The sequence below is a fragment of the Pan paniscus genome, chromosome 7 (assembly GCF_029289425.2).
Source record: "Pan paniscus chromosome 7, NHGRI_mPanPan1-v2.0_pri, whole genome shotgun sequence".
Classification (NCBI taxonomy): domain Eukaryota; kingdom Metazoa; phylum Chordata; class Mammalia; order Primates; family Hominidae; genus Pan; species Pan paniscus.
In genome coordinates this window covers 134,166,054-134,183,740 of record NC_073256.2, presented here as the reverse complement: position 1 = coordinate 134,183,740, position 17,687 = coordinate 134,166,054, and the positions used below count along the sequence as shown (strand labels likewise).

At 37.9% G+C, this 17,687-nt stretch overlaps 1 protein-coding gene across 1 annotated transcript; it reads right to left on the bottom strand.

Annotated features, from left to right (window-relative positions):
• Positions 1-5,989: 5,989 nt before the first annotated feature.
• Positions 5,990-14,468, bottom strand: UTP23 (UTP23 small subunit processome component). Its single transcript, XM_003823336.5, has 3 exons — positions 14,125-14,468; positions 10,553-10,727; positions 5,990-9,464 (listed from the first exon to the last, which is right to left on the bottom strand). Exons 1-3 carry the CDS (start codon positions 14,310-14,312, stop codon positions 9,078-9,080), a joined length of 750 nt encoding a protein of 249 aa, XP_003823384.1. The 5' UTR covers positions 14,313-14,468; the 3' UTR covers positions 5,990-9,077.
• Between the last annotated feature and the right edge of the window lie 3,219 nt (positions 14,469-17,687).

The window sequence follows — 17,687 nt, the reverse complement described above, 5'->3', positions numbered from 1 at the left end:
AGGTGGGAGGATCACTTGAGCCTGGGAGGCTGAGGTTGCAGTGAGCTGAGATGGTGCCCCTGCACTCCAGCCTGGGTGACACAGTGAAACCCTGACACACACACACACACACACAAAAATATATATATATATAGTGATGAGAAAAGCAGTAAATAATTTTTAGAGGTAAGTTAGTAATATTTCAGTTAAGATACATATTTATTAAAAAAAATACATATTTGCCAACAATAGATTTCTAACTATTTCTTCCTTTTGACCACAATGTAAGATTCTTTTCTCTAACTGCTGATTATTTCCAAATGTACAAGTGTTCCAGGCATAAAGCTTTGAGCAATACCTGTGCTGTATTGACAAGAAAAGTTACATAGCTCCTGTTTTGTCATACATAAAAGAAAGAGTGAGAACATGTCTGTGATACTGACAGTCATGAATCAGGAAGGCTGGAGACCCTATGAAACAGGTGATAATAATAGACTTTATTTACTTCAATTCAATTTGTTCATTTATTCATTTACTCATTTATTCAACATTTATTAAGCACTTAGGTGCCAGAAATGACATCAAGCACTACTGGAAAACAAGAGTGGAATAAAATAATGTCTTTGAACTTTAACCAAAGAAAATCCTAGTTACAGCTCTAAGTGTCAAAATGTACGGTTTCAGGGAATGATGATGAGAGAGAAAAACCCAGAGCTGTCAAAATCAGGGCTGCTGCCTACCTGACTAGCTACCTGGCTTTACCACCATTCTCAGGGGCCTCGGATGGGGAGAGCACATGCTAATAGCAAACATGGGTATTCTAAACTTCAATGACATTCCTTTCATGCCCTGATCTTTCTGAATGCAGAAAACTAAGTAAGTCCCAGTATGAATGCTATTACTTCCGATAACTAAACTGCACCATGTTCATGTTGCTCAGCACATAAAAGATTTGTTTGCTAATTCAATTTTGGAGATCAAAATATTTCATCACATAGGGATTATCATTTTCATATAAAGTTAAACAAAATATCATTGTAAAATAGTTGGGCAAAATGACGAGCATCTGGAAGATTTATCTTTTCAGCATTTAGTACCTGTGGGTAACCTGTGACACTTTGGCAGCTGAAGAGAACAGATGGCATCTTTCTGACTGCATGAGGTGGTGGACAGTGAGCATTAGTAAGCTGGCAGAGATCCACTTGAGATTAATTCATAGGAGAAAAAGAAATAAAATATTAGCACCCAAATAGCTTGTCAGTAAATTTTGTTTTTTTCCCCCTTTAAGGAAACTGGAAACAATTGGATATATTTGCTTTTCTTCTTTACCTACCACTAAATACACCTAAAGTGCAGAGGTATATTTTGTTCAATCCACTTGGTTTCTTGACTAATTCATGAATAAGAATGTATTGTATGCCTACTGTGTGTACAACACTTTTTAAACAGCTTTATTGATAAATAGTTTACCTAATACACAAATTCACCCATTTAAAGTATACCAATTCAATGGCTGTTAATATATTCATGTTGTTGAGCATCAATCATAACATTTGACTTTAGAATTTTTTCACTACCCTCCCAGAAAATCCCTATACCCCCCTCTTCATCACCATCTCCCCTAGCCCAAGGAATCCACTAATCTACTTTCTGTCTTATGTATTTACCTATTCTGGACATTTCATATAAATGGAATCATACTATATATGATCCTTCATGACTGGTTTCTTTCAGCATATTTTCAAGGTTCATTCATCTTGTAATGTGTAGCATTTCCTTTTCTGCTAAATAATATTCCATTGTACCACCTTTTGTTTATCCACTCATCAGTTGATGGACATTTGAGTTGTTTCCATTTTGGAGTATCATCAATAATGCTGCTGTGAATTTTCATGTACATGTATCTGTTTTAATTTTTCTTGGGTATATGTCTACAGGTAAAATTGCTGGATAATATGGTAATTCTATGTTTAACTACTTGAAAAACTGCCAGACTGTTTTCCAAACCAGTTGTACCATTTTACATTCCCACCAGCAATATATGAGGATTTCAATGTCTCCATATCCTCATAGCCTCTCTAGCAGTTATTTTCTGTTTGATTATAACCATCCTACTAGGTATGAAATGGCATTTCATAGTGGTTTTATTTGCATTTCCCTGATGGCTAGTGATGTTGAAAATCTTTTCCTCTGCTTATTAGCCATTTGTATATTCCTTTGGAGAAACGTTTATTCATATCCTATGCCCATTTTTTAATTGGGTTGTTTTTAAAATTTTATGTTGATATAATATTGGGTGTTTTAAATTATTGACTTGTAGTTTCTCTATATTCTAGATACAAGTGTTTTGTTTTTGTTTTTGTTTTTTTGAGACTAAGTTTCACTCTTGTTGCCCAGGCTGGAGTGCAATGGCGTGATCTCGGCTCTCTGCAACCTCTGCCTCCCAGGTTCAAGTGATTCTTCTGCCCCAGCCTCCCAAGTAGCTGGGATTACAGGCAAGCACTAACACGCCCAGCTAATTTTTTTGAATTTTTAGTAGAGACAGGGTTTCTCCATGTGGTCAGGCTGATCTCGAACTCCTGACCTCAAGTGATCCACCCACCTCGGCCTTCCAAAGTGCTGGGATTACAGGCGTGAGCCACCATGCCTGGCCAAGTTTTTTAATCAAATATGTTAGCTGCAAAAATGTTCTTCCATTCTGAAGGTTGTCTTTTCAACTTCCCAAGTTTAAAGATAAACTTAGTGCTTAGATATGATTTTTTTCTGATACCTACTTGCCTGTCTTGGTAATAGGACCTTATATTTTTGCTTTAGTAGACTATGCCTTATTCAATCTCAGTCTATCTAATTTAGGTAGAGGTGATCTCTTCCTCTAGCTCCAGAATGGACACAAGAAGCAAGGCTGGCCAAGCAAAATTATTGTAGTCCATCAGGGTCTAGTTAAGAGAAAAAACACAGCAGTAATGTAAACAGAGAACATTTAATATAAACACATATTAATTAGGTATAAAGTTATTAACCAGATAACTAAATAGCTAAAAAGTGAACTCAGGATTCTGGAGGTAGTAACTGGAGGAAGCAGTTTCTGTCCCTAAGTCAAGGGGGACAAAAGGAAAGGGTTAGAATTCTTAAAATTTAAAAGCTTGAAAAAGGATCCCTATGGAGCTGAAACCTCTGAGAAGCTAGGCTTTAATCCACAGGTGCTGATGTCTCTCAGCTTAGAGGCAGGGCCAAGTACCCAGACAAATCTCAGAAGAGTGGGCTCCAGCCAGCTAGTGCTGGTATCTGGTTCTCTGATGGGAGGGAGGTGGGTTGAAGCAATATAGCAGGTTCTGCAAATGTTGCAAACTTGATCTGAAGCCTACTTGGATGAGAAATTGCTGCTGCTAGAAGGGAAGAAATGATATTCACAAAAGCTACAAGCAGTAAGCTCACAGGAAGCAACAGGAGGAATTCAGTCTTTTCCTCCCCCACTAACCTTCCAGATCCTGCCTCTAGAGCCCATTATTGGCAGAACCCAACAAAAAGTACCTGTCACTGGAAAATTGCACGTTGCAGAGTTCCAGCTCCAGCATCACAATGTAGAATATAGAAAGGTGAGCTTGGAACTGGCCCAACCCACCCCTTTGCCTACACTGCATCCATATGCACCCTTCTATACATATATTTAAACTTTCTATACATATATTTATATTTTTCTATACATATATTTAAACTTTCATACAACAATGAACAATCTGTTTCCTTCTTTTTTTTTAGGAGATGGGGACTCATTCTGTTGCCCAGGTTGGAGTGTAGTGGTGTCATCATAGCTCACTGTAGCCTCCAACTCCTGGTTTCAAGAGAACCTCCTGCCTCAGCCTCCTGACTAGCTAGGACTACAGGTGCACGCTACAGTGCCTGGCTAATTAAAAAAAAAATGTAGAGACAGGGTTTTTGCCATGTTACCCAGGCTGGTCTCAAACTCCTGGCCTCAAGTGATCTTCCTGCCTCAGCCTCCCAAAGTGCTAGGATTACAGGAGAGAGCCACTGCACCTGGCCCTCCCTCTTTCACCTAAGATGGTGCAACTATTTTTCATACAAATAAATCATTGTAGTGGGCCAATGTGATGTTGTGTAGAATGTCAAGATAATCAAGATCTCTTCAGACTATATTATGGCTGAGAGCCTATGAGCCAACATATGCATGATGCAAGACTGTGAAGGTGTACTATTAACCTTGTCAAGAAAAAACAAAGTTCTTTTCATTTATTTATTTATGTAATTTTTTGAGACAGAGTCTCACTCTTGTCACCCAGGCTGGAGTGCAATGGCATGATCTCAGCTCACTGCAACCTCTGCCTCCTGGGTTCAAGCGATTCTCCTGCCTCAGCCTCCTCAGTAGCTGGGATTACAGGTTCCCACCACCACGCCAAGCTAACTTTTGTATTTTTAGTAGAGACCGGGTTTCCCTATGTTGGCCAGGCTGGTCTTGAACTCCTGACCTCATGATCCACCCTCAGCCTCCCAAAGTGCTGGGATTACAGGCGTGAGCTACTGCAGTCAGCCAAAAAACAAAGTTCTTTTAGTGGTCCTAGCACATTGATAAAGAGCAGGGTATGGGGAAGGGCCAGGTGGGGTGGGGGTGGGGGGGCGGTGCACATTTTTGTATCAGGTGTGAAGAGCTGTATTCATTGTTCCAGTGAAGACATTACATCTGAAAAAACTGCTGGAAATAAATCTTGCCTGATTAACATTAAAATAATCCACAGTCATTGGTTTTAAGATCATCTACCTTCTGCAGAGGCCCAATAGATGCATTAAATGGAGATGTAATAGGAATAAACACTTCTACCTCATTCTATCATTTGATGATAGTAGTGTTAATAATCTCTGCAATTCCCCCAATGATGTCCTATATTTTGGTTTATTATACAGCAGAAAAGAGAAATTCCAACAGCTTCTACTTGACCCTTCCTATCCTAACAACCCTTAGTCCATAAATGAGAGACAATATGGGGACATGACCAGCTACCAAGTATGTCTTTAACGACTGTACTTTCTGAACTGGGAATAAACAGGATGGGCTCAAGTACCTACTGAGCTCACTGGACTCAAATTTGACCTAAAACTCAATTTTTCTGTCACTTCACCACCATAAACTCCTGCTCTAAATGGTGGTCCAGTAGCATTTTGAGACCCTAGCAACTAGCATCAATTCAGAACCAGAAATATTCCCAAAGGTCTGAGTATTTCTATTCCCCAATTCACAGTCCCTCTAGAAAGTGGCCACAGGTCCCTTTGGGAAAGGGGACTTGAAGCACTGCTACAAGTATATACTGTAATTTTTATATACTGGATTCTTTCTCAAGAGAACCCAGCCTCCCCTTAAATTAAGGGGTTCTGGCCCTTGAAGTGTTTTAGTCTGGAAATTGGATGAGTCATGACTCTCCCTTCTGGTAGACCTGACCTTATTTCATTTACTTTTTTGTTGGTTTGTTGAGACAGGGTCTTGCTCTGTCGCCCAGGCTGTAGTGCAGTGACATGATCAAGACTCACTGCAATGTCAACCTCCCAGGCTCAAGTGATCCTCCCACCTCACCCTCCCATGTAGTTAGGACCACAGGCACATGCCACCACACCTGGCAATTTTTCGATTATTTGTAGAGATGAGATCTCCCTATGTTGCCAAGGCTGGTCTCAAACTCCTGTGCTCAAGTGATCCTACTACCTTGGCCTACCAAAATGTTGGGATTACAGACATAAGCCACCACACTTGGCCTTCATTTTCATTCATTCAACAAATATGTATTGACACATTCTACTCAGTACAAATTCGTGTATTATACATTCTATATTCTTATATGGAATATATATTTTTATAGAATATATTAAATGGAATATATAGAATATATCCTTATGTGGAATATATAGACTATATTCCTGTATGGAATATAGGTATGGGGATAGTATTCATGAAACAAAAACAAAAACAAAAAAAAACAAAAACTGAAGTACAAGGAGATGAGACTTTTGTTCAAATATCTTTTAATTTTACTGGCAAAATACATCAATGACTAATATATTCCCGTATGGAATATATTCTTCTTGGAATATATTCTTATATAGAATATATAGACTATGTATATATACATATGCGTATATACCCATATACATATGCGTATATACCCATATACATATGCGTATATACCCATATACATATGCGTATATACCCATATACATATGCGTATATACCCATATACATATGCGTATATACCCATATACATATGCGTATATACCCATATACATATGCGTATATACCCATATACATATGCGTATATACCCATATACATATGCGTATATACCCATATACATATGCGTATATACCCATATACATATGCGTATATACCTATATACATATGCGTATATACCTATATACATATAATCTTGGAGATATAAAACTAATTGGGAATAATGTCATATATATAGATAGTAAGCAAACATTTTTAAAAACATTTTAAAGACTCCAAACTATTCATTTCTATCCACCTATAAAAAACTAGCAGTTAAACCTGTCAAATCACAGCCATCTTGCTTTACGCAGATTCAGAAACATGAGATCCTTTTACCTTTGAAACTCTAGTTTCAAAGCTGTTCTAAAGTGACTTGGTTTTAATTTATATACTTGCAGGGATAAGAAGTAGCTGTAGGGCCATAAAAATGTAAAGAATACAGTATCGTGCCCATACACAACTGCAAACACTTATTTTTAAGTGTTCGTAAAAGATAGTGGTCTTCAGAAACACCCCTTTTCAGATTGGCAAACTTTCAGAGTTCAAAAGTGCATGTATTACACTTTTATCCCCAACAAAGCTAGTAGCTACCCTCTAAAGCAGAGGTTAACATTTTCTTTTTCCAAACGACAGAATGGATTATGATCCCATGTGCATACTCCCATGGTTCCCTTCCCCACGTTGTATGAAAAAATAAAGCAAATAATTCTGAGGTTTTAGGGGTAGTGGTATAGGGATAGTATTCACACACAAAAAAACTGAAGTACAAGGATATGAGACTTTTGTTAAAATATCTTTTAAAGTAATTTTACTGGCAAAATACATAAATGATTAACCAGTTTTAAAATAGTAAACATGTTTATTTATTTATTTTTGAGACGGGGTTTCACTCTCTCACCAGGCTGGAGTGCAGTGGCATGATCTTGGCTCATTGCAACCTCCGCCTCCTGGGTTCAAGCGATTCTCCTGCCTCAGCCTCCCGAGTAGCTGGGACTACAGGCGCACACCACCACACCCAGCTAATTTTTGTATTTTTAGTACAGACAGGGTTTCACCATGTTGGCCAGGATGGTCTTGATCTCTTAAATTTGTGATCTGCCAGCCTCGGCCTCCCAAAGTGCTGGGATTACAGGTGTGAGCCACCATGCCCTGCCAAAATATTAAACTTACTAATACATTGTAATTTTTAGTACTTCTATAATTACTGCTTCATAAAAAAGTGGATTTTTCCAGCTCTCCAGTTCAGATGCTATTAACAGGTAATCAGATAGCACTGACTAAGTAGAAATAGATTAAGAGTAATACCTAAATTTAATGTATTTTAGCATATTGAAATGAGTATCATCAGTGTATATTTATCACTTTGTCTACACTTTATTAGGTGGCCTTAATGCTTGTCATTGACAAATGTTAACTTTCCTCACAAAACCTACAGTATTCACTTTTTTCCAGTATTTTTGCCTTCCTTATTAAAAATGTTTCTACCATCAAGAATTTAAAACAGAATCATGACATTGCAATCCAAACACTACCTTGGCTTGCCAGATTAGTCTACGTGTCACTCCTTGGTGTAAAGCTATAATTCCAATTTCCAGCAAAGAAGTATCTCTGAATTCAAATGAGAATGACATTTCTATGGGAATAAATGTGAACTGTCTCACATTTAACCATTAAGAATTTACTCATACGTCATCATGATAACCTAATGTTAGACTGAGAATCACTGCTCTAGCGTGGCTCCAGAAGCTGTCAGTCAGGAACTACTGATACGATTTCACTTGTCCAATAATTTTATACTTCCATCTTGTAGTACAAAAACATTTTAATTTTGGCCTGATAAATGACTAAAACAATTGCGGGGGAATTCAGAGAGACACATTTCATTATTCAATTCCTAACTGAATTGACCCTCATTGATCCTCAGACTAATTTAGACACTTTTCAATAACATTCACAGTCAATCTCAAAGAGAATATTATTTTTGAATTCTTGCTATTGAAGTTAACATTTACATCTAAAAGAAAATCATCATCCTTATTGGACAAGTAGAACTCAAACAAACAAAAAAACTCTAGTCATAATAATGAAAATACTGAGTTTGTGATGTACAAAGAGTAAAATATTCATATACTGGAAAAATGGTGCAGTATAAATGGGCAAAATTTCACTTTCTAGTAGGAAGTCAATAAATAATTGATGTATCAAAAAGTAGCGGTATAATCATACAATTTGGAAATATAAATTCTTCAACTACTAGAATTGAAAGAGGAGGTTTCGTCTGTCAATGTGAAAGAGGGACTGCCTCTTTTTTTGTCACAAGCCTTTTAGAACTGTAAGATTTTTAAAAACTGTTTGCATATAATGTTTGAAGGTGGGAATGGGACCAGAGAGGCGACAATTTTACCTGGAGAAACAACCTCCCGAAACCATTTAGTAAGTAAAGTGAATACCATCACCCCTAAACCCATTCACTGTTTTTATTTTTTTTTTGAGACATGTTCTCACTCTGTTGCCCAGGCTGGAGTGAAGTGACGCAAACTCGGCTCACTGCAATCTCTGCCTCCCAGGTTCAAGCGATTCTCATGCCTCAGCCTCCTGAGTAGCTGGAATTACAACTGTGCACCATCGTGCCCAGCTAATTTTTGTATTTTAGTAGAGATGGGGTTTTGCCATACTGGCTAGACTGGTCCTGTTTTTATTTTATAATTAATTTTAGCTAAAGCATATGGGTTCATTTACAAAAATGTTTGGTCTTTTATTATAAATACTTCTAGTTGTAAAAAATTCATTTTCACATTTGAATGTCCTTGAAAGTATCCAAAGGATTCATTCTCCTTCTGCATTCTGCTTCTCAGAAAGTACTTTTGAGTTAGATCTGTTCCGAATTCTTTTTCTTTTTCTTTTCTTTTCAGAAGCAGATGATTGTGTGTCCAGTGCCTTTTTCTTTTTCTTCAAACAGCTAAGAGGATTGGGACCACTTATTTTCTTGCGCTTTTTTCTTCTACTCTGTTCAGTGTTTTTCACTAAACCCTGTTCCTCTTTGAGATGTCTGATACTTTCTTTCTCATGCACTGAGACAAGCTGACCTGACTCCACTGCTTTTACAAAGGCAATTGTTTTGGGAGAAGGTTTGTCCAAAACCATAGTGTTCTGAATAATAAACATGAGAGGAACTCCAGGCTTCTTTTTTACTTTCACAGACAAATTCTGATCCTATTTAAAAGAAAACAGAATTATTTAGTTCAAATGTCAATTAAGGTATCTTAAAAAGGTTTTCAAGAACTGTATTAAAAATAAAAGAGATCACAGATTTTATTTTTCAAATGAGTAAGGCTCACTTATTCATTTGAGTAATGGGGGTATATTTTATGATAAAGGAAGAAAAACATAAAAACTGAGCACAGTGTTAGTAGCAGCTGTGTGAACCGGATTTATCGATACTCTAGAGCCACAAATTACAAACTAATGCAAAGGTAAATGTGTTAGGTGGGTTTCTCCTGTTTCCACTCTAAGATATTCTTTGGAAAGGGTCAAGAATGCTTAAAGAGGTTAAAGGAAAAGAAACTGGGTAGTAATTAGCTACTCAGATTCTAAATTCAGCTCTGCCTCTGCGTAATTTTATAATTCTGATAATCAAATCTGTATGTATGTGAACTTAATATCACCCCCAAAAGTCTCTCTTCTCCTGCCTTCAAGAAGATGGGAATAGTTTTCTTCAAAAGCCTGAAATATTTCATACTGTTGGTACAGTCTTAAGCAGTATGAACCATGACTTTGAAAAACAGTATGAAATACAGGAACATAAAAAAGTTAACAGAATACAGGAACTTTGCTCTACTTATCTTCCCTTCAAGAACCCTACAACAAATCATCACATCTCATGTCAACAATTTCTTGTTTTAAAAAAAGAAACTTCTGCCAGTGTCCAGCATGATGGCAAACACCTCTAATCCCACGTACTCAGGAGCTGAGGTGGAAGGATCACTTTAGCCTAGGGGTTCGAGACCAGCCTAGGCAACATAGTGAGACCCTCAAGTCTCAAGAAACAAACAAAAAAAGCAAAACAAAGGAATCATTAAAAAAAACAAAACCCAACCTTCCACTACTAAAAAGAATATCAACATGCTTAAAGTTTTCCTCAAACTCTCAAATGACAATTGCTTTTACTGACTGCAAATTAACTTAGAAGCCTGTATTTTTAAAAGTCTAATCATTCTAACTTTTTTCTGATTATAAATAGCTCCATATGAAGTATAAATAGAAATGGTGAAAATTGCCTGTGGTTTTAAAAGTAGTATCACCTGTGTTGCCACAAAATAATGATGAGGATTTCCCTCTTCAACCATGGAAAGCAGACATTCTGATCCGCTCACTGCATTCTTGAAATGAGGACAATTTCGAACTTGGCATTTTTGTGCAATCAGTTTTGCTCCATATAAGTCCTTTCCCAATGTTTCTAGCTCTTTTAACACACATCTGAAAAGAAAAATTATAGCAGATACATTTCACTTGTTTACATAAAGTGTAAAAAACAATAGTTGATTTTTTCTTAAAATAAAACTATGCTGTTACAATCTAAATTTGTCATCTGGTAACCGTTTACTTTAAAAGATGACTTGAAAAATGCATTTACCAAGTAGGAAGAACAACAGTTAAAATTTACTGAGCACTTATTATGTTCCATGTAGCATGCAAATTACTCTTTACATAAATTCTTGCTTAATCTCAAAGTAACCCTATGAAGTTAGGTCGCTTACCTTGAAATTATCCTTATTTTAGAGCACCCCATTCTGAGATTTCAAGTAACAAGCCAAAGTTCAAGTAACTAGCAAGTGGTACCGAGACTTGCAGTTTGACAACAGCTCCCTTGTCCCAACCATAGCGTAATAAGCTTCTGCTTCAAGTACAAATTGGTATACTTTCAAAATATTTTCAATTCAGAACAGTAAAACTTCTCACATCATCAAGTTGTTTTTAAAAAAAACATTTAGTCATAAGAGTTCCTCGACCCTAGCCAGCATTTGCCAGATTCTTTCTTGCTTCATCTCCTTTATCATCTTTCTGTTTCAAGAAGATTTTGCTTGCTTTAGTCATTAGACTTGACCTCTATTTTGAGTACTGCCAGCCTGTGGATGTCCTGCCATCAACTCTTCAAATTCACCATGTCTAAGATCAAACCACTTTCCTGTAACCAAATTTATCCTCCAAGACTTGCTATCTCTTTGAAATTACTATTTTCCCAGACACCCTAGATAGAAATCAGAAATCACATTTGACCTTCCTGCCCTTCTTCACCCATACTCCTACGCCATCAGCTGCTCAACCTATCTATCTCAGTAACGTAGCGTTTCTTTGGAGAACCCTTGGGTTCCTGCCTTTCCTCTCCCAGGTTTAGGCTCCACTTACTTCTTGATTAAACAACTGCAAAACAGATTCATGCCTTTGCTCTCTTGTTTCTCCAATTTACCCTTCACATCACTGCAGTTATCTTTTCTAAAATAAAACCCAGGCCTGATAACATTCTGCTGTTCTACTTCATCAATTAACTCCACACATCTTCAAACCTGAGTATCAGTAAACTCTGTAGAGACCTAACTACTAGTGGCCAAGAAATATATTCCACTGAAAAACGAATTACCTGATTTCTTAAAAACATAAATTGCAAAATTTAAAGGGAGGGGAAACTGCTAAAATTTTAAAAAACTGCCTGGCATGGTGGCTCATGCCTGTAATCCCCATGCTTTGGGGGGCCGAGGTGGGTGGATCACCTGTGGTCAGGAGTTCAAGATGAGCCTGGTCAACGTGGTGAAACCTTGTCTCTGCTAAAAAAATACAAAAATTAGTAGGACGTGGTGTCACATATCTGTAATCTCAGCTACTTGGGAGGCTGATGTAGGGAAATCACTTGAACCCGGGAGGCGGAGGCTGCAGTGAGCCATGATCGCACCACTGCACTCCAGCCTGGGCAATAAAGTGAGACTCCATCTCAAAAATAAATTTTAAAAAAAAACTTAAGTGACATATAAATCAAATGTAATATATGTATTTAGTTTGAATCCTGATTTTTAAAAGCCTTCTTTATCTTTTCAAGATACATGCCAAAGAAGTGATAAATAATATGCTCCAAAGCAACGCATCAGTAAGGAGAGGTGAGGGATTCAACAAGATTGGCCATGTTAGTAACTGCAAAAGCTGGAGAGAGGTTTCATTATATTATTCTACTTTTGAGTTGTCTGAAAAATTCCAGAGTTAAAATAAATTGCTTAGAAAAATTGCTGTAGAATATAACTTTATGTGGCACTTCTCAAACTTTTTAATATCATAGCACTGTATTTAAAATGTTAATATTTCTATGGCACACAGGAGTATATGGACAAATTGCTTGTAGACAAAAGCAATCAATTCAGGAGCAAAGACTACTGAAGGATTTGTTAGGCCTAAAGACTAAGGGGATCAAAACTTTGGGGGTATCTGTAACCCAGCCGAGACCCTGCTTGAGAAATTCTGAACAAATACAGATAGCTGTTCATTAAGTAATGGTATGTGAGGAAAAGGAGACTATTAACACAGTATACACAGAAAAAGCCCATACTTTGTTATGGCTGTAGTTAGAGATGGGGGTTTCCTATGTTGCTCAGGCTCACCTCAAACTCCTAGACTCAGGCAACCCTCCTGTCTCAGCCTCCTGTGTAGCTAGGATTACAAGTGTGAGCCACCTTGCCTGGCTTAAAAGTCCATTCTTATGCTTGTGTGAGTGTGTATAAAGAACTGGATGGATGACACTGCACATGTTAACACTGATTATTCGTGAGTAGTGGTATTATGAGTCATTTTAAAAATTCTTTTTTTGCTTTTTTAAAAGTAAATATTCTACAATGAAAAAACTACTAAATTTCTTAATAGTTCTTCATGGCCTAGCCTCAATTTGCCTTCTTCCTAGTTTCACTCCCAAATATATTCTGTGCTGCAACCTCTTTCCCAGGCATTTTATAACTCCATTTCGTGTGAAGAGGTCCCCACAACAAGAAGTGTCATTCTTTTCTGTCATTCAAAATAGTTCTTCCTCTCAGAATTGAACAAGTGAATGGGCTCAAATGTTATCTGAAATCTGTCACAATTCTCTCCTCTCTCCTCTTCATCCCAACAAGCTTCCATCCTAAGTGTTCCCACATTTCAATGAAGTGGGGAAACATCAGACCTAGAGTGAAAACACACACTGCAGACTGACTTATGCACTTTACTGGCCATGAGGGAGCAGTGTGTGGCATATAGGAGGTACTTAATAAAGAGAGTTGAATAAACAAATGTCCTTGGGCAGATTCCTTAATCTCAAGTACTGACTTTTTGCCCTGGACATCAAAGATGGTAACTCATAGGTTCACTGTGAGGCTTGCAGAGTTTGGTTTAAACTAAGAAAAGCTATGCAAATGACAGCAACCATTTGAAGACGGGTACACTTTGGATACCGAAAAATGCTCTAGTACACTATACTCGTTTGAGCTTACAGCAATCTTCTAAGCAGTTATCATCTTTATTTTACAAATGAGGAATCCGAGGCTCAGAGAGGCTAAATAACTTGACCGAAATCACAGAGCTGGTAGAACTGGGATCAAGATTCGAAGTCAGATCTCTCTGCTATAATGTGCTCTCATTCGCCAGGCTAACGACACGTGATATTCACAGGGCACTGTCCAATCTGCCTCTGTTATAGGTATTCGCCTGACCACCTTCACCTCTCCACTTAACTGCCAACTCCACGTGGGCGGGGCGTTTTGCACCTCCTGAGCTCGCAATGAAGGTCTGTGAGCAACGGCCTCGCCTCTACAACACCCGACGGACCCTCTGTGCCTCCTCCCCAGCCCCCTGGGCCCACCTTGTGGTGCACAGCTGCGTCTCCCCCATGAGGTAGCGGGGCAGCTGCTCCCGCAGCTGGATGCGGCCCCGCAGCGCCGCCTGACAGAAGGTGCCGTCCAGCAGGATCTGGTACGGCTCGCGGACTCCGAAGTTGTTGCGGAAGAAGCCAAGATGCTTCTTGGCATGTTTCTGCCTTGTGATCTTCATGCCTGGCTTACCGGGACCGAGGCCACCGGACCAGGAAGCATCAGTAAACGCCTCACGCACGCCCCAGTACCCTCAATGCCAGTTTCACCCGGAAATGAAGCGCCTTTGGCCACGGAAGCAAACGCCTCTGTCTTCCGGGCCTGCCCATTGGTTTACGTCATGTCCAGACTAGCGCGCGCTTCCACCGCAGTGCCCGCGCTTAAAGGGGCGGACCCTTAGGGCGGAACTTGTGCGTACGCTGGAAAACCGCTGGGGTGCGCGATTCCGCACGGGGGCGCACATGCGCAGTCTGGGGCCACGGTAAAAGAAAATTACGAGAATACATTTAGCGTGTTACCTACGTTTCAGAGGCGCGTAGCAAGAGCTTCTCTGAAAGACTGGCAGTATAGTAGTAGTCAGTGATAATATTGAGCCTTAATATGTTCCAGACACTGTCCTAAGTGATTTACCTTACATTATTCCCCTGAATGTTTATAATTCCCAAGTGAAAGAAGGAAATGATATATTGGATAGCTATGAGTGGGGAGGTTTGTACTGGCTGCTTTCCCATAAAGAAATTAAGCACGTTCACGAAGGGCACGTAGTTTGTTAGTGTCTGGAACCCAGTTTTCGTGCCTGAAGTTCAAATGTTCTTGCTACACCACCATAGAAACTAACGTCACTCAGGAACCATTTGTCAGGGCAAAGGGTGCCACCATTTTGCATTTCCTCCTGCCTTAGGACCATCCTAAATCACTCGCATGGAGTGTTTTGGAAGAACTCTCAAGAGCTTCGTTTGCCTAGAGTCAGAATTCCTAACCTTGAGTCCTGGTTTTGCCACAAACCCAAGCCGTTTGATCTTGGGCAACTCCCGAAGAAAGCTGCGTTCAACTTCCTCACTGTCAAACTGGTTGTAGGTCTAGATAAGTTTCAAGTACTCTTTTTATGTCCATAGTCTCTGACATAGGAAGACTACATACTGGGCCAGTAACAGGAAGGCACAAAGCTGACTGAAGGTTTAAAAATTACTTGGTCAATTTGATTAATGAGGAGAATGAATCAGAAAATTTCAATTTCTCCCGTGGCTAACTGTCGAGTATCCACTTCAAGGTAAAATAATCAAAGAATGGGGAGTATGGAATTTTGCATTTTTGTCCTGGCCTGGAATCTGTCCCAGATCTAGTTTTGGCTAAAGATTGAAAGAACCAGCACAGAAAATGATTTACAACGTGATTGAATGCATTGTTTGCATTTGGGGTTTTATTTCAATATATAGGTTTATGAAATTGGAATAAGATCTATAATGTTAGCCCTGACCTGAGTCCCAGCACATCACTTAGATGGTTGCTTTCATTTAAACCTAAAATGAATTTAGGAATTGGAAGCCATGAAAACTTTTGCAGGGTTGGATTCAAGGTCTTTGAGTGTAATTGCTCAGTACTTCTGAATTTGAATCCTCTTTTTATCCCTGTATGCCAACTCTCTACTCCAACTATGCGCCCACCACAGACAGAGAAACGAGATACCACCTGAGTCTTGCAAAACAGTTAAAACATTTTTTCTTAAATAGCCTCAGATTTATCTACCAGCTCCTTGGCCACTTTTCAGTACTAAGAAAAATGTGGTGCAGCACTAGGGATTTTAGTCTTATCTTAGTTTTTGCTGTCGTTTTTTAATTTACCAAGCTATAGCACATTTTTTCCCCAAGCTCTATGTATATGACAGTGCCAGTTTGCACCCTATCTTTATTATGAAAACATGAAGATGGTCTATAATGGTGATTATCAAGTTTAAAACAAAGTTTTCGGCCGGGCATGGTGGCTCATGCCTGTAATACCAGAACTTCGGGAGCCCGAGGCGGGAGGATCACTTGAGCCCAGGAGTTGGAAACCAGCCTGGGCAAAATAGGGAGCCCCTGTCTCTACTAAATTAAAAGAAGACAAAAAGAGAAAAAAATAGAGTTTTCTATTACAGCAGTGTTTCTCAAAACAAGGTCCTGGGATATGCAGAAAAAGCTCTTAGTGTGCTTGTTTAAAATGCCCATTTCTGATTCAGAATAAGTATTGAGGGAGAGGGGTACTATTCAAAGAGGAAGTGACATTTATTACAATCTCCCCAAATCATTATTATGCTCATTAGTGTTCCTGAAGGACCTTTTTTGTAATAAAGCATCGTTTATCCAATAAGATATTTTTATTAATTGGTCCACTTAATACACTTTTGTTTAGATGCCAAATGATCTGTAATGGAAAATCAATATTTAGCCACAACCAAGGCAGAAGCCAAATACTGCCATTATTGAGTGAACCATTTGGATATAAATTTAAATCTGAAATTTTATTTTGAAAGTTATGTCATTATTAAAATATTTAATATTCATTGAAATTTTTTTGACCTTATACTGAAGGAACAATAATTTATAACAGCATTGCTAGTTTTTAGCTTTTTTCTCAGGTCAGTCCACTGGACATTTTCCATGCCAAATAGAAATCCACATTCAGCTGGAGTAAGTAGGCGATTAATTTATTTTTCTTTATTTTTTATGTTCTTCATTTTATTATGTCTGGATCAAATATAGTTTTATAATATTATGCTGTTGTACATGATTTTGAAGTTTTTTTCTTCATGAAATTTTGATGAAGCCAAGTTGACATGAGAATAATTTATTTTTGAAACGTATGACTAATTCCCAAATAGGACTTTCTCATGAAAGATTCATGGCCTAAATGGAATTAAAGAGGTAAACATTAAATATAATTCATAAAGGTTACTTTGTTGAATTTCATCAATGTTAGTATAATTTTGTTTAATTTCGTAAATGTTAGACAATTTAGCTAACATATCTATTGTGGTATTATTCTTCCTTATATTCATATCTAAATATTTATAAACATTTGTTAACATTCATTAGCTCAAAAAAAATTTCTTCCTAACATTATCTAACATACTGCCTAAATAAATAATTTAGCTAAATAAATATTTTACGACAACTTAGGTAAAGCACTTTGTATTGAGGTCCTATGAGGTTCTTCGCTAAGATCCCCTAGGATAGGCTCCATCATGGAATGCCTTACTGTGAAATTTCAAATATGTCAGAAGGTGTTACAAAGGTCTGATATGGAGGCTGTCACTTTTTAAAATAATCTTTAAAATAAAATAAAATAACAAAAATCTTTATGTATTTCAAATTACAAAAATAACATATGCCTCTTAAAACAAATGGAACAACATGAAGATAGTAATTTCTTCTCCCCTTGCCCAGATAACACTTTGATGATGTATTATGTATCTCTTGGCAATGTTTCCATATTTACATATTGATATATCATATGCATATATATACAATTTAATATTTATGTAGAGATACTGTTATGCGAAATTGAATCATATTTAACA